At 43.0% G+C, this 17,414-nt stretch overlaps 1 protein-coding gene across 1 annotated transcript in view; it reads left to right on the top strand.

Moving 5' to 3' along the window:
- The window catches only part of CPZ (carboxypeptidase Z), a 68,410-nt gene that overhangs the window by 27,231 nt on the left and 23,765 nt on the right, over positions 1 to 17,414 (top strand). The window contains exons 3-8 of the mRNA XM_061584607.1: positions 2,849 to 2,878; positions 5,465 to 5,839; positions 13,724 to 13,933; positions 14,854 to 15,050; positions 15,869 to 16,030; positions 16,385 to 16,543. Coding sequence (XP_061440591.1) covers positions 2,849 to 2,878; positions 5,465 to 5,839; positions 13,724 to 13,933; positions 14,854 to 15,050; positions 15,869 to 16,030; positions 16,385 to 16,543 — 1,133 coding nt within the window. The remainder of the gene's footprint in view (positions 1 to 2,848; positions 2,879 to 5,464; positions 5,840 to 13,723; positions 13,934 to 14,853; positions 15,051 to 15,868; positions 16,031 to 16,384; positions 16,544 to 17,414) is intronic.

Raw genomic sequence — 17,414 nt, 5'->3', positions numbered from 1 at the left:
TACTTCAAATTATCTTACTTACATAATTTCTAGCTATGCTATTGCATGATAACTAAATAAGAAAAGTATCAGTAGTTATATATCTTCCTCTGTGTTACCATTGTTACACAGGATGTTACTGTTCATGTCATCTTTAAAATAAATTCTCTGGCTCTAGCAAAAAAGCTCTACCATCCAGCAACAAGCATTCAGTTGTCCCAATTGTCTATGTATTTATTTAATTTGATTTACAAATCAGATTACACAACAATACTTGGGGCAGGATACCAAATCAATTCCAAGTTATCTTGGTGATTAGCTAAACTAAGCTGACTGTTTAAAAAAGGGGTCTGTCTCTGTTCGTTCTCCAGCTTTGACTTCTTCTTCACTCCTCTTCCAACACCCTCTCAATTTCCATCTCTTTCTCAAATTCCCCAAAGGATGATCTCCTTCCCTTCCTTCTCTGTACATTTAACTTGCTTAATTAAAATGAAGACATTATGTGAAAAACAAAGGGAGGCATGTTGGACCATAAGAAAAAAAACCTCCGGAACCCACAGTGTGCAATACCTTTATTAGGACCGATTAAAATGGCACAATGTGTGGAAAGATTTCATGTTCTCCAAAACTCTTCTTCAGGCAAGTGGTAACACACCACAGAGGGTGATAGAGATGAAGATTTTTTAAAAAAAAAAAAGTACAAAAATTAGGCTGATGTAGCCATTAGGTCAAGCTTGTAGACTCAATTCCAAGATGAAATTGCAGCCTGAATTAAGTCCCGCCCAGGCGCTACAGATATTAGGTGACACACCTAGGATTCTGGGATAAAAGAAGCAATGGCTGCTCCCCATTTCTGAGAAACTGAAGTCTTGACTTGTGAATAGGATTGGGCAATTTTGGTTTCTCTCAGGTTCTCACCCATATTTCCACATCAGTTTGCATTTTTTTAAAAAGGCCTCATGAAAATTTATCAGTGTTTTAGTGCAATTTTCTCCTAATATATACATTCTTGTATGCACTGTTGCCTAATATACACAATTTTGTGTAGTGATTTCCCCTAATATAATGCGTTTTGTCTGTTATTTACATGGAGACCTGCATTCTTATACTCACCGCATGCATATATACATTTTTGTACATAGTACTTGGCTGGAGAAGTGCACTGCAAAGTTTGCAGCAGTGAGAATTTCAAAGGCTGGCTGGGTTTCAGGTCATGCATAGTTTGAGACGATGTGAGTTAGGTAGGTTCACCTTTAAATGCAAACTGAATTGAATTTTGCCCAGTCCCTATATTCTGTCACAAACCTTAAAACGTTTGTGATATCTTGCTTGGTCCCAATAAAGGTTTTACCCACTGTGAATGTTAGGGCATTACCCTGTCCCAGTGCCACATGGCAGGGTGGCGAGTCTGCTGAGAAGACGTGCGTGTGCCTACTGCTTAGATAGCCATACAGTGCTGGGCTACAGTACAAAGCCTTTTCAGGCCTCCTACTGTTCTTACTTGACGAACGGGGCTAGGGCAGCCTTCCGCAATCGGGTGCCCTTCAAATGTTTTGGACGACAACTCCAATGAGTCCCAGCCAGCGCAACCGGGTTGGGGAAGGCTGGGATAGGATAACTGAAAGGAAGGACTCTTTCAGTGCCAGGTAGTGGAGCGACTGAAGAAGACAGTGAATGTGGGATGATACGCTTGATTTGGTGGTATCTTTGTTGGATTTATCCACCTCCCCCTTTGGAAAAGAGAGGAATGAATATAGATATCATACAGTTAGCCTCATTTCATTTTCCATTTAGTGTTCTAAGTACACACAAACATTGCAGTAGTAGTAGTAATTATCATTAGTAGTAGCAATAGCAGTAGTAGAATTTTTCATGTGCTGTTTAAACCACTTTGCATATATTATCTTCATAATCCTTACAGAAGACCTGTAAGGTAGGCCAATATTATTACTGCCACATGGAGAATGGGAGTTGAGGCTAAGGAAATAGTGACTTAAGGGAATGGTAGCCTATGACCCGCTAGTAAATAAGTGAGATTTGAATCTGGAGCTTCTCAGCTCATACTCTTCACCATGATGTAGCATTGTGACTAAGCATGCTAGCTGGGAAAACACCAATCCAAGTCTTGGGTAGAAACACACCCACTGTTCTGCCAATTCCAGTGTGTCTCTACCTCTCTCTTCTGAAAACAGGGGCACATGAGGCTAGTCAACCCCGTTCCTTTTTACTTTAGAACCCAGTGAGAGCAGCTTGAGTACATATTTTTTTAAAAAATTCAGCTTCACAGAGATTTTGCAGCTGAAAGGCAGATCAACCCGTTCCCCCTCTGGGTGTGGCCAGAGCTTGGAAAAGTTACTTTTTAAAGCTACAACTCCCATCAGCCCCAGCCAGCACGGCCACTGGATTGGGCTGATGGGAGTTGTAGTTTAAAAAAGTAACTTTGCCAAGCTCTGGGTGTGGCTAATGGAAGCACATTGATCTGGTGACTGGTGTGTTTACAGCCCTTATCTCAGCTCAGACGTCACAATAGGCATCCTTCTATCACATCTCTGCTACTCTACCTGCCCCCACAGCATCTGCCATATTACTGGAGCATAAGATGTTCCTGGGAGAAATTCAAAACTCATCAAGTGAACAGACATATCTTCATGTGTTGATATTTGATGTGGCTAACTTCATGATAAATATTCTGTGGTAAATAAGCCAACAAACACTGATGCAGCAGATGTAAAGATGGAGAAGGAGCTGAGAACTGGCACTGCGGAAGGGGAGACAAAACGATTCTATTGAATGTGCTGCAATTTGAATCAGCCACATTTAAATTCATTTCATGACAATCGTTGTTTTTCTTCTTCTCTCTCTTTTTCAGCCCAGTGTCAATCCCCAGCAGAAAATAAAGGTAAAATATGTCTGTTTTTCTTTCTTTCTTGAATTTAAATCTCAAAGTCCTTTGGACTACCAAACTGTCTTTTAATTTACTTTACTGAGTCCTCCCCCCCACCAGACCTCCTCGCACAAACAGATATGAAGATATGCTCATATCTCACCCAGTTGCTACTTCTTCATAACATATTTAATATTGGGTACCCATACAGAATCTGGTCTGACACAATATCTATGTACCTTTTCATATTTAACGCAGGTGCTTTGCAATAGCACTATTTACCTTTCTAAAGAATAATATTAGAACTCAAATAACCACTGTTTTAAAACAGCTGTGCTGGTGTCAGTTGGTTTCTGGTCCAAACTGCAGGTGCTCTCATTGGTGTTTAAAGCCCTAAATGACTTAAGTCTCGAACATCTGAAAGAATACCTCTTTCTCTACCGTCTCTCTGGGTTGTAGGATCAACACAGGGGCCTCTCTAGGTAGTTCCATTGCCCTCAGAAGCTCAGGTGGTGGTGGTCTGGGAACGGCATTCTCTGTGGCAGCCCCTAAATTGTGGAACTCCCTCCCCACAGAGGTGTGTCTAGCATCTTCATTATATAGCTTCCATCATATGATGAAAACACACCTCTTTATCTAGCCTTTGGCAGTAAAGGTAGTTTTGTGGGAGCCACCTCTTCTCTTTAGTTAATCTATATTGTGCTGGTTTTACTTGGAATTGTTTTACATTTTTTTAAATTTTATGTAAACTGTTTTATTTCTTTTTAATTGCATGATTGTATTGCCCTTATGGTGAAGGGCAGATACGAAATTTTATGAATGGATAACTGAATGAATAAAATATGAAGATTGTGTAGAATCAAGGGAGTTCAGGGCCAAAACTTCTGACCCATCAAGGCAAAAGTTAGTGGACATTCTTTTTTTAAAAAAAGTTTATTCAGAAAGATAGTCATGTAAGAACAAGAAGAAACACAAGTTCATTCTCATTAGTAAACTATTCTAGCTGGATAGTCATGACCAATCATGCTGGGACCAGCAGTATACCACCTACTCCAGTGCAACAGCCACTATATCCACTGCATGCTTAGACTGGAAGGGGTGGAAACAGACACACAGGTAGAAAACATAAAAACAGTGTAAAAATGACACACCCCCAGCCAGGGCCGGCTCCAGGCTTGCAGGGGCCCTTGGGCATCAGCTTGCCCTGGCCCCCCGGTGTGTGGGTGTGTGCACGTGTGTGCCCCCCCGTGTGCCCCCCCGCAGCCCCCCTACCTGTCTAGTCTTTACCATTGCCCTTAAAGAAGATGGTGGCCGCGGTTTCCCTAAGGTTAATGAAGCCTCCGCTGCCATCTTTGTTGATGGCACATGTGCATGCTATGCGCGCACATCTCTGCCATCAACTAAGATGGCGGCAGCGGCTTCAGTACCTTAGGGAAGCTGCGGCCACCATCTTCATGAAGGGCAATGCTAAAAAGCCGGCTGACAGGTAAGTGGGGGGCGTGGGAGGCGCAGATCACAGAAGGGAAGCGGAGGGCCCCTCAGGGGCTCCTGTAGCTCCGGGGCCATCGGGCCAGTGCCCAACCTGGCCGCCCTTTAGAACCGGCCCTGCCCACAGCATACCTGGAAAAACAGTCATAGCCCACCAATCAGTAAAAGACAAATTATCACAGCCAGTCCTCCTTGTCTATCTTTTTCATGCATAGTAGGCAGGATGGCACAGCTCAATTACAGAGAAGCAATATAATGACCCTTTTTTGCACATAATGCTAAGCCAAACCATGGCTGCCTGGAGCTACCACCATGATCTGGCTTAGCGGTATATTGCCAGAATAGATTCCTGTAGATTCTTGCACTCAGTTTCTGGGCTGAACACAATATGGAAACCTACATTCAAGATAGGAATGGGGGAGAATATTCGCTAAATCGTACTTAGTACCAGATTCCGACTGAATTCGACAGTCTGCTATCTTTTTGGACTGGCACTGATTTTTTTGCAGTGGGCCGTGGCTGTAATCGGCATGGATTTTTTCCCTGACCCCCCCCCCCAGTTTTACACCATTTTCTTCATAATTTCATCTAAGTTGATGCATTCATAACAGTATGTAGGTGTGATAATTGGACAAAATAAACCATGTGGAACTCTGTGATCACTTACATAGGCATTTATGTTAAAAATTACACAATTTGTTTCACAACCAAAAAACCCAAAACAAAGCTGATTGAATCTGCAAGTGCCAAAGCAAGCGGGAACAAAAAAAGGGCAGATTGGGATGGAATGACAGACTATCAGAATAGAAACGGATTGGAACTAGGCAGTGAACCCCATCCTTAGTCCATGATGGATAAATTGTGGCAAATGCAACACAAATCCAGATGATTTCTGTATCTTAACAGACACGCCTCTATGTCTCCTTCATACTTGAGTCCTTACAATGAAGAGCTCAAAAATTCTGCAGAGTAAATTTTATTTTGAAAATATTCATATTAGATATATTCTGGTATATTGTGATGAATTTCCGGACAAGCCATTGAAGAATAAATTCAATGAAAGCTCCTTGTTTCCTAAAGTTTAATCCTAGATTGTTGTCTAATTTCTTGCAGCAAAATGCGTGGACATCAGCTTGGGTTCCTGCAATGATGTATCCTATTCGAAAACACTTTTCCCTAATTTGCTGGATCAGAAGTCCAGAGGAGTGATTGAATACAGCTCCGAATATATCTTGATGAGTGTTCTCCACAACTTGCTGCAGGGAGAATGCAATCCTGATCTGAGGTTTCTGGGCTGCTCTATTATGGCCCCAAAATGTGAAGAAGGAAAAGTCATTAAGCCTTGTCGTAAAGTCTGTGAAGCTCTGAGAAAAAATTGCCTTCCTGCCTTTGATGCAATTGACATGGCTTGGCCTTACTTCTTAGACTGTGACCGCTTTTTTGTGGATGAAGCAGAAGGATGCTTTGATCCGTTAGCAAAGCTGCGAGGTAAGAACCAAAGCCGTGTCTATGTGTTTTATATATTCTGCTACATTGAAATCCAATCAGCATGCCTAGAAATTTGGCAAAGCATTGTAAATAAAGGGTCTTAAGACTGTGGACACAATCCTAAGTCTTTTTGTCTGTAGCCTAGTCAATAATTCAGATCCATAGAATTCAAACATATTAGTGATTGACTAAAGGCCAGTCATTTTGATAAGACTGAATCTGGCTTGCTGAAATCAGCTTGCTTTGACTTGGGTTGAATCAGATGATGAATTTGTCATCCAGATGGCCAGTGAGCTAGTCTTTTAAGAAGGAAAGTTGAGAAGTCAGTCACTAACAGTACACTACAGACCCCAAGATCTGCTGGGATGACCGTTTGAATTCAGTGGATCTTAGGCTTTCCTGGGTGAGCTGGGGCTAAGGTGGCATAAGTCCCTCACCCCAACTCATCCAGGGTTCTGTCAGTGTAACTTAAGCTGATGTAAATCCCCCCAAAAGGTTGGTCCAAGGGAGGTGGGGGGGCACAGGGGGCAAGGAGAAACTTCATGTATTCTAAATCCTGTTCAGCTTGACCTACGGCACAATCCTCAAAACTTGGGCCCACATTCACCTGCCAGCCCAGCTGGCAGTAGCTCCTCTCAGAAGCTCCTAAATGGAGTTTGGAATAGGGATAATTTATACTCATGTAAATTACACCAGCTTGTTATAGTTAGGATTGCTCTGTTAATCAGGCATTTTGCTGGTGATCTGTACCCAGATTACTGGTGTAGCCTATGCAAAAACAGCTTGCAGAGCAATCCAAACTATAGAAAGCTGGCATAATTTATGCTGGTGTAAATTACAACCTGGGACACCAGGGTTCAAATCCCCACATAGCCATGAAGCTCGCTGGGTGACCTTGGGCCAGTCACTGCCTCTCAGCCTCATGAAAACCCTATTCATAGGGTCGCCATAAGTCAGAATTGACTTGAAGGCAGTACATTTACATTTAAATTATACCTGCTTAAATTCTGCCAGCTGAGCTGCAGTGAGAGAATCACGCCAGCTAAGCCCTGGCAGGGTTGGAAAAGCCCAAGATCTGCTAAATCTAAACACTCTCATCCTGGTGGATCTTGTGTTTGGATCACGCTGTTGGGTTGACATCGGCTCAGGTCCATGTAAATCAGTCCTGGCTGTGATGAAGTATATAATGGCCACTTGGGACAAAGATTGGAATCCTGCACACAGTTATAGTGGTTATCCCAGTCTGCATCTGTGTTGGAATTGCTTTTTAATGCTTTTAAACCTTTTTTTTAAAAAAAATATGTTTTTAACCTTTTTTTATGTCTTGAAAGCTTTTAAAAATGTTTTTAAAGATGTTTTGTTTTAATGTATTTTAAAGTCCGTTTTTTATGATGCTTTAAAGTGTTTTAGTGCTTTTGTTTGCTGCCCTGGGCTCCTGCTGGAAGGGTGGGATATAGATCAAATAATAAATAAATAAATAAATTCTAATGCAGTTTTAATGTCCCAAAGAGAAACCAGTATCCCCAAAGAGCCAAATGTCCAAAAGAGAAGTGTCTCATTACATTCCTACTAATCCATGTCCTACAGTGTTATTACCATTTGTATTTCTGTGAATGTTTGGAAATGTGGACCATGCAGAAGAAAACCTAACTTTTAACTATTTGTATGGCTTGTTCTGCAAAGTGTTAAACACAGGAGAGCTTCATGGTTATTTTAAAATAAAACAGAATAAAGACAATATCCAGGATACTGGCACTATTAATAGCAAGTACCCAGTAATAGGATTAACCTGTGAGTGTTAGGACTGTGCCTTAGAATCATGAGAATATTGTGGCCTGATGCCATCTTTAGCTATGGAAAAAATTCCAGACACATAAACTATTGTTGCGCGCCACCCCAATCTCTGAGCTGCACATACCCAGGGTTTGGTTCCTTGGAAAGAAGGTCAGTGGAGACTGTGGTGTCTTTATGAAATATGGTTTATTTATTTACACACGTTCCAACCTGAGCTTAGGACAGAGGGGTTCAAAGCATCAGCAGCCTGATAGATCTTTCTTTTTCCATCAGGCTTACAGGAGGCACCCTAAAGCCATAGTGCAGAGAGCCAGTTTCTCAGCCTGCCTCCAGTTCCCAGCCTTTCCTCAATCTCAGCTAAAAAACGCAAGCCTCTCCTTGGCCTCAGGAAGGGGGGTGGCTCTCCTGAAGAGTTTCAATAACAATAGGATCTCCTTGGTTCATTTGCCAGTTAATGGGCACTTGATAGGCCCACTAACTCACCTGGCCACTCTATTAGACTAATAAAGGGAGATCTGGCCAGCCTAGCAGATTTCTCACCTCCAGATGCAGGCTTCCAAATCAGAGGCTGGAAGGGGACTCATAGAAATCATCCATCTCAACCCCAAACCCATAATCGTATTCCATAGTGAAGCCAGAAAAAAATCCTCCCAGCAGCTCTGGTGGTACTCGCTCATTAAATGAAGCTATAGGATGGTTTATTCATTTACAGGGCTTCCTTCCATTTTTTTTACATCTCTGCTTCTTGCTTCCTCTTCACCCCTCTAATACTTCAAAACATAAATCTTACTTCAGTTCTTCATCTTTCCAAAATTTTCTGTGTTCTGCATCTAAAAATGTTAGTAGTTGTTCTTACTTTATATGAAGCATCAGTGATGTTTATGAATATACTGGTTTGCAAGCCAAACCAGTCACTTTTATGGTCCTCATATTTCCATTTAAAGTTAATCACTGAGCTAAAAGTCATAGGAAGTCATCCCTGTAAACATCCAGAAGTAGCATCTTGGATGGCTCACAGGGATAGAGTTAAACATCTTGGTTTCCTGTGGAGAAGCAGCACAACAAACAAAGTACTATATTCATTCGGTAACTGGAGTGAGTGGGTAATATGCACTGCTGTCTTCAAATGTAACCAATTTTTTTAAAGGAGTGCTACAGAACCCTCTGTGGCACAGAGTGGTAAGCGGCGGTAATGCAGCTGAAGCTCTGCTCACGGCCAGAGTTCGATTCCAACGGAAGGAGGAAGTCGAATCTCCGGTAAAAGGGGTCGAGGTCCACTCAGCCTTCCATCCATCCGTGGTCGGTAAAATGAGTACCCGGCATATGCTGGGGGGTAAAGAAAGGCCGGGGAAGGAACTGGCAATCCCACCCCATATATACGGTCTGCCTAGTAAACGTCGCAAGATGTCACCCTAAGAGTCGCAAACGACTCACACTACAAGTGCGAGGACACCTTTACCTTTACTTTACAGAACAGTGACATACAGTAAATGTCATTAGTCCAATTGTCCACAGTATAGTTATATGAACTACTGTCCCCAAGACTGCATTTGATAAAACTCCTGTCTAGCTTCAGGGGATACATAATGTATCAGATAGACTTCATTTTATTTATTTTATTTATTTTGTTACATTAATATACCGCCCATAGCAAGTAGCTCTCAGGGCGGTAAACAGAATAGGATAAAATACATACATCATAATAATAAAATCACAAAACATATAAGACACAATGAAAACAAAATACAATTAAACAAAATATAAGATGATAAAAAGGATTAGTATTACAAAATTAAAAAGATTAAAATGATTAAAATGCCTGGGAGCATAAGAAGGTCTTTACCTGGTGCCGGAAAGATAATAATGTAGGCGCCAGGCGTACCTCTTCGGGGAGGCTATTCCACAACTCGGGGGCCACCACAGAAAAGGCCCTAGATCTAGTAACCACCCTCCGGGCTTCACGATGGGTTGGTAGCCAGAGGAGGGCCTTAGATGCTGAACGAAGTGAGCGGGTAGGTTCATAGCGGGAGAGGCGTTCCACCAGGTATTGCGGTCCCACGCCATGTAAGGCTTTATAGGTCATAACCAGCACCTTGAATCTCGCCCGGAAGCAAATAGGTAGCCAGTGCAGGCAAGCCAGAACAGGAGTTATGTGCGAAGACCGACTGGTCCTCGTCAATAGTCTAGCTGCCGCATTCTGCACTAGCTGAAGCTTCCGAACTGTCTTCAAGGGCAGCCCTATGTAGAGCGCATTACAGTAATCCAATCTCGAAGTTACCAGAGCATGAACAACTGAGGCGAGGTCGTCGCCATCCAGATAGGGGCGTAGTTGGGCTACCAAACGGAGATGGTAAAACACGTTCCGTGCCACCGAGGCCACTTGAGCCTCAAGAGACAAGGAAGGGTCAAAAAGGACCCCCAAACTACGGACCTGTTCTTTCAGGGGGAGTGTAACCCCATCCAGAACAGGATGCACATCCATCATCTGAGCGGGGAAGGCGTTCACCAACAGTGTCTCAGTCTTGTCTGGATTGAGTCTCAGTTTATTATTATTCAGTCCATTATCGCGGTCAGGCAACGGTTCAGCACATCAACAGACTCACCTGAAGAAGATGAAAAGGAGAAATAGAGTTGCATGTCATCAGCATACTGATGACAACGCACTCCAAAACTCCTGATGACCGCACCCAGAGGCTTCATGTAGATGTTAAAAAGCATGGGGGACAAAACCGACCCCTGAGGGACTCCACAATGGAGAGCCCACTTTGGACTAGTGCATCAGGAAAAGGCAGAGTGCCAGAAGACTAAGCTTGATTCTCTAGCTACAAATCCTTTGTAAACATCAGCAATGCATTTAGTTTTTAAATCTCCATTCTGACCACTATTGCATTGACTTTAGTCCTAGTTTAGTTTCTGTTCATGCTTTCATTAAGTAGCCAGGTAAAGATTTATGCATTGATGCATTGAACTGCTGCATGAATTCAACAACGTAGCCTTGGTCTTCAGCAGGGGTCCAGTAAATGCACTTGCTAGCTCAGCAGTGTGAAATACAGTCTTGTGAAAGATCCCTCTGTGACCTTGTTCTAGGCTTTCCTAGAAAGCTTTCTGAGTGCTCCTAAAGCCCCTGCAATTTGGCTCAATCCTGACTTACCAAGACCTGTCCAGGGAGTCAGAGTGCAGGAGACTCAAAATAGCAGAGAAGCTAACCAACAGGGAGCACAGGCAAAATTAGAGGTTGCTTCAGCTCTGCTTAGGCTTCAATTGAAAATTGCAGCTTTATAGTAGGTATTGCTTGGCATCACTTCCTGACATGTCATCAGGGCCCTGATCCAGAGCACTTCAGTTATCAGGCATCCTTCTTATGAGTAGGGCTCAGGAATTGTTGTCAGACAGACACTTTGCCCCCAATTCTGGATCTCAATATGAACATTCCACCATCTCTGCTCTGACATCAAGTGAACTTGATGGGTCTGGAGTGAGAGGATGAGGCCAATCAGGATGTACTGATTCTTCCAAACATGAAGCCTCTTTGAGCAGAGTATCTTCTCAGGTGGTGGTCTCAGAAGGGTTATTGGTCTCTGCTGGCTCCCCTGGAGCCCCATAAGTCTTGAGGTCAACAAGAGTGCCCTATCCTTCATCTAAGGTCTCATGCAGTTCAAGACTGTTACTGCCAGACAGCTGGTGGGGCACAAGATAGGCCTTGTACTTGTACTTTAAATATTTTTGTATAATAAAAATGCAAATAAAAAAGGAAAGAACTGTTGAAGATTTTAAATATGTATTATATTTTTTATCCCATCCTCCTTCCAGGTAGCTCAGGGTGGTCTCTCCCATTTTATCCTCTCAACAACCCTATGAAATAGCTTAGGCTGACAGATACAGGTCCGGTGAGCATTACAGTTGGAGATTTGAACCTCCCAGGTCTAAACTACATGTGTGCTGTGAACATTCATGGTAATGAACTTTCATCTTGAAAATTGGGGCATGTTGCTCCTAGCCCCTGGGTTCACCCTTCCTTGCCACCACCTGTTTTGTGGTGGTGGCAGCATGTCTCTTGGTGGCTGATTGCTGCCGTTTTCCCTCAGAAGGCCCTCAAAGCTGGGACCAGCAGGGGAGTTGGACCATACTCATCTCACTGTGGAGCTGGGTAGAGTCAGGCTAGATACAGGGCACCCAAGAGCAGTAAGCTACCGTGTTGCTCCTGTAATGTTCTGGGGGTCTAAGTGGCTTTGCTGTCAGGCTGGTATTTCCTGTCCTCCTGCCAACCCAAGGAAACTGTTTAAATGGGCTGTGCCCTTTTCTTCAGGTGCTGGCTGTAGCAAAGCTTCCTGCAGGCCCCAGAGGTGGTGCAGGCAGTAGAGAGGTGCTCCTCTGTACTGCTCAAAGTTCAAAGGATGAATCCTCAGACAGAATGAGAGGAGGGTGGCAGGTCTGGGGCTGCCTTCTTAGGCTGAGCAGCTGAACTCACTGCTGGCTCCTGGGACTCCCCTTCCCACAGGGGTCTCTCGTGGGGTCTTCTGAGGCTGTTTGCTCCTGCAGTCAGTTTCCCCCATTCTTTCTGTCCTCCAACTCCTCCTCTGATAATAGGGGTCCACTCTTGGGCCATGACAGAACAACAATACATCGTCAGGTAGCATCATTTTGATGGAATTTCTAAAAGAGGTGGCGGTGGTGGGGAAGTGACAGCTTACATGGGATCACTGCAGTCACCAGTAAGTTTATCTACCTTTCACCCTCTCACCTCTTACATTCACCAAAATAGTACCTGCAATTTTGCTAACTGTGAATGGTGGCAAAATTGTAATGTCAGGGAATTTTGACTTGGGCCTAATATCTGTGCAGGATACCACATTAAACGTTGAGTTGAATAAGTTTTCTTAGCTGTCAGGTATTCAAAACAGTTTCCCCAAGGAATAAAAGAGAGAGCTTTGGCCTCAGTCCAGATGTGTGGGGGCGTAAAAGGGCATATCTACCAGTCAATCAGGATGGCTAGTTCAGCCTTTTTGGAGGGGAGGTGTCTGGATTTAGTAATTGCGGGTCCCTTTCTAGTTATGGGAATAGCCCCAGAAACTGGATGCAGCAAAAACCTGTGTGTATAACATCCTTCTGCAAGAATTCTTCTGATTCAAAAGAAGTTCACAAACTGTCATGGGTCTCATAGAGAACTCCTGGCAAAGTGAGAAGCAGGAGGAGGAGGAGAACTGGAACTGGAATCCTGGCGAGGGCCCTGATGGTCTGCAGAGGGAGGATGCTGCAACCAGAGGAGACTTTCAGTGGTCTGGTCAGTGACAGCCCCACCCCTAAGCTGCTGGCAACTGTTGAAGAGACAGGGCTGGCCGGTGAGCCTCCTCCCGCCACCCCTGCAGAATCCATCAGCTCTCCTGAACTGCCTCTGGATCCACCTCCAGGGAGAGAAGAACAGGCAGCTACACCAGAGGAGGGGACTGGGGAGGAACTGGCTGGTGTGTTTCCTCCCTTGGTGCCAGGACACACTGGCGGTTGCACAGGTCACACTCCTGCCCATGTGACAGAGCACCCATTTGCTTGCCCAGTCTTGATCTGAGAGAGAGGACCCATGGAAGTAGTGAGCCCACCCTGCCCTATTTAGGTGGTCCCAGGGGATGTGTCCGGTTGCTGCTGTGCCTTTGCTTGAGTAGCCATGCCTAGTAATCTCTTGTAAGGTCATAGAGACCCGTGCCACCTGTAAGATAATCTATGAAAAGCTTTTGTGCTAAGTTTCACATTAAACACAATGGGGGGAAAACCAACCATTGGCTCTGAGTCTGATTCCAACGGGGTAGGCCAGGACACAAAGAGAACATGATGGAGAAAATGTCTCCTGTACTCAAGTCCTCAGGTAAATTGCCCTTTAGAGACACAGGGAACAGAACGGCTTAATGTGTAATGTGACATTGAAATAGAAAACAATCACTATAGAATTTGGCTATTGTGTTTCATTTAGACGTACCTCTTCATTTCTTGGAGTCTGTTATTTGTGGAATGGTATATATTCAGATGCCGGAATAATCTTCTACGTGGGCATAAAAATGAGTGAGCTAACCTAGTTAAACCCATTTTCTTACCTTGCAGGGGAGACTGAATTTGTGGAAGATGTCCTCAATGAGGCTCCTACTCTCATTCAGTTTACCCACCACTCATTCCTCCAAATGGTGAGAGAATTGAAAAAAGTAGTGTCCAGGTGTTCCCACATTACCAGCTTGTACAGTATTGGCCGCAGCTTTGAAGGGAAGGACCTCTTTGTGATTGAGTTTTCTACTAGTCCTGGACATCATGAATTGCGTGAGTAATGGACATTAGAACTATATGAGACTTGTTCAGACAGATTATTGGCATTGCTTGAACCTTGGCAAACTGGGAAGAATACTCCTGAAAGAGGTAGGGTTGTTTAAACTATAGGGGAGTGAATTAGTAAGAGAAAACATGTCGACTGCACCATGATCTCTTCCTTAGCCCCTACACCACAGAGCCACACAGGATGGATTGAGTGAAAAGGGGGGTGGCCAGGATAGGCTTACGCATCCTCTCATTGCTGCTTATCACCTCAGATCACAGTTTCATGATGCAAGAACAATAACTCAATCTGTTGGGGTTTCATTATACACATTTCTGTTTAAGCTCTAGTTTGCCCATTACTGTGAACTATGGTGGGGACTGAGACTCACTAAATAATGACTAAATCACAGAATCATAGAATAGTAGAAGGGGCCTATAAGGCCATCAAGTCCAGCCCCTGCTCGGTGCAGGAATCCAACTGAAAGCATACCTGACAGGCGGCTGTCCAGCTGCCTCTTGAATGCCTCCAGTGTTGAAGAGCTCACCACCTCCCTAGGCAATTGATTCGATTGCTGCACTGCTATTTATTTATTTAGGTATTTATTTTGCTCTTTGGTAATAGTGGTGTATGATTACTGTCAAATTACCCTAAATGAAACTATTGGCTTGTTTCATGTTTACACCAGATCTTTTTACACCCTCCAGTACCATATGTGGGCTTCTTGTTTCCATGATAAACTGAGCCCCTTGCCTGATTAGTGAAGGGTCTTGCCAATGGTTCTTGTACAGATGCTTTGGCAGTTTGTGACAGACATCTTGTGACAAGCCACAATGACCAGTGAGCCTATACCAAGCTTAGCTTCCATTTTTTTATATATACCTTGAAGTCATCCCAGCAAAACATATCTCTGCTCATCTTTTCACAGTTAAGCCAGAGTTTAAATACATTGGAAACATGCATGGAAATGAAGTTGTGGGGAAAGAATTACTGCTCTACCTTGCCCAATATCTGTGTTCTGAATATCTTCTTGGGAACTCCAGGATCCAGACATTGATCAACAATACTCGAATACACCTCCTTCCTTCTATGAATCCAGATGGATATGAACTTGCAGCAGAAGAGGTAAACATCTAGCAGAGTATAGTGTGGAACATTCATTTTGTTTTTAATTAAGAATATAGTTAAAATATAGCGCGCAAGGTGGCTAACAATGAATTCATAAAACAAAATCCAAAAATCTAAGGAATTGCTTTGAAACCCACAAGCCTCTTTTGCTTTTCTCAGCAACATGTGATTTGGGCTTTTTACCTGAGTCATCTGGAAAAGTTTATTTCATGAGAAGGGAGGGGTAGTGTGTGTGTGTGTGTAGATGATTATGCCTCTTGGTCAGAAGATTGGGGTAGATGGCGTTAGGGTTCCTTCGGAGCTAAAAGGCTGTTGCGTCCCAGACACAGTTCTTCTCCTGCCATTTTTTGCCATAGGTAAAAACTAGTTCAACTCCCACAATCCTAGGTAAAAGAAGATGCTGCAGCATCAGTATGCTGTGTCTTCCCCAGTTTTCAAAGAAGTGCGCGGGAAGGAGCATCAACGAAGGAGCTGCTCTTGGAGCTGCCATCATCTGCCCCCTCTCCTGGCCCCCAAGTTAATCTTCCCCCTCTTGGGGACCAGAACAAATTAGTTCCCCAATGTTTGATCAATGTTTGGCAGACTTGAGTTTGCCACTTCATTTTCAGGGCAAGCATTCTTCTGTGTGTCCATCTCTAGTTATGACTATTCAGTTTAGCTTCCATGTTAGCTGCTGTTGTGGCTCTTCCTAAAGTTCTTGTCACTAAATATAACATTTTAAAAAATCAATAGGTTATGCTTCAATGTTTATTCTAAAAGTTACATGTGGGTCCACCAGAATTTTGGAGTTGATCTTTTTGTCCAATGCTAACCAGGGGGCTGGCTACAATGGATGGACGAATGGGAGACAAACAGCCCAGAATCTCGACCTGAACAGGAACTTCCCAGATTTGACATCAGAAGCTTACAGGCTATCAAGGATCAGAGGGGCACGTACTGATCACCTCCCAATTCCACAGTCTTACTGGTGGGGTAAGGTATGGATTACAAAAATGTATGGAACATGTTCTATTTTATATGCCTTTAATGTACTTGTACTTTAACAATATCCTTAGATTCTCAGGGCCAAAATACTTTTCTTGTATACATTTGTGAGATATAATGTGGAGTGTTACTAAGTTCTGTGTTATTTTCAGTAGCGAAACCTTTTATTAGTGCATGTTAAAATGACCTCAGTCCTTCATTTCATGGGCTACCACAATATCTTGTTTTGCGGAGACTCTTCATTAAAGCGTCCCAGTGATAATAGCCATGCTGCATTTGACATTAATATGTCTTAATGAGAGAATCTTAAATGTGTCCTGATTAAACATTTAAAAATGTTTTTTCAGGTGGCCCCTGAGACTAAAGCTGTGATGAAGTGGATCAAATCCATCCCATTTGTACTGTCTGCCAGTCTCCATGGGGGTGATTTGGTGGTTTCTTATCCTTATGATTACTCTGTACATCCAATGGAAGAGAAAATGTTCTCCCCGACCCCTGATGACAAGGTAATACTACGTGGCAGAACTGTTTGAAACAATGTGAATTTGTGTGAATTTTTCAAATGTCTGACCAAAATATATATTAAGAATTGCCTGACAAGCAATTGCCTTGCCACAAACAGCAAGTGCATATGTTTAAATGGCTCACCATATGCACATTCGTTGCAACTTAGAATAAGAGTCATAGTATTTAAGAAGAAAATGGCTGAATTCCACTCAGCATCTAGTCTTGGAAATTGTCCCAAGAACACCAAATCTTCATCCCCAGAAGCATTAAACATGAGGAGAGAGCAGCTCTTCGTGAAATGAAAAGGCAGCAGAAGGGGGCAGTGATGTCATGTTTATTACGTTTGTCAGAAGAAGCATTTTCATGTGCTTTCTTTGGGGCTATAACTCTCAGCATCTTTACATGGAAATTAATGGGATCTCCTTCCAAGTGAAAAAATGACCAAGTATCCCACGCTGCTGATCACTACATGCAAATGTAAAACAAAAACAGTGACAAAAACTCCACCCAAACTAGTCAAGAATCCAGGGGAGATGATGGGATTAGGAGGGGACAGTGTCAATATTCAAACAGTTGTACTCCAGGCAGGACGAACATGGTTCCTTGGTCAAGGCTATAAATGTAGACTTACGGCTCTTATCAGGTTCAAATCCAGATTGATGGCATCCATGTTCCTCTCTCATTTTATTGAAAAAAATATAAAATAAAATTATTTTTTATTGAAAAATAATAATAAATAATAAATTTACATCCCACTCTTCCTCCCAAAAGGAGCCTACTATACATTAAATTATATACGAGCCAAAATATCATGCCAGACATTTTCAGCCAGTTTAACAAGTTGAATTTAAAAAAAGGTGACCATATTTT

The sequence above is a fragment of the Rhineura floridana genome, chromosome 9, assembly GCF_030035675.1.
Source record: "Rhineura floridana isolate rRhiFlo1 chromosome 9, rRhiFlo1.hap2, whole genome shotgun sequence".
NCBI lineage: Eukaryota > Metazoa > Chordata > Lepidosauria > Squamata > Rhineuridae > Rhineura > Rhineura floridana.
This window is presented reverse-complemented; position numbering and strand designations above follow the sequence as displayed.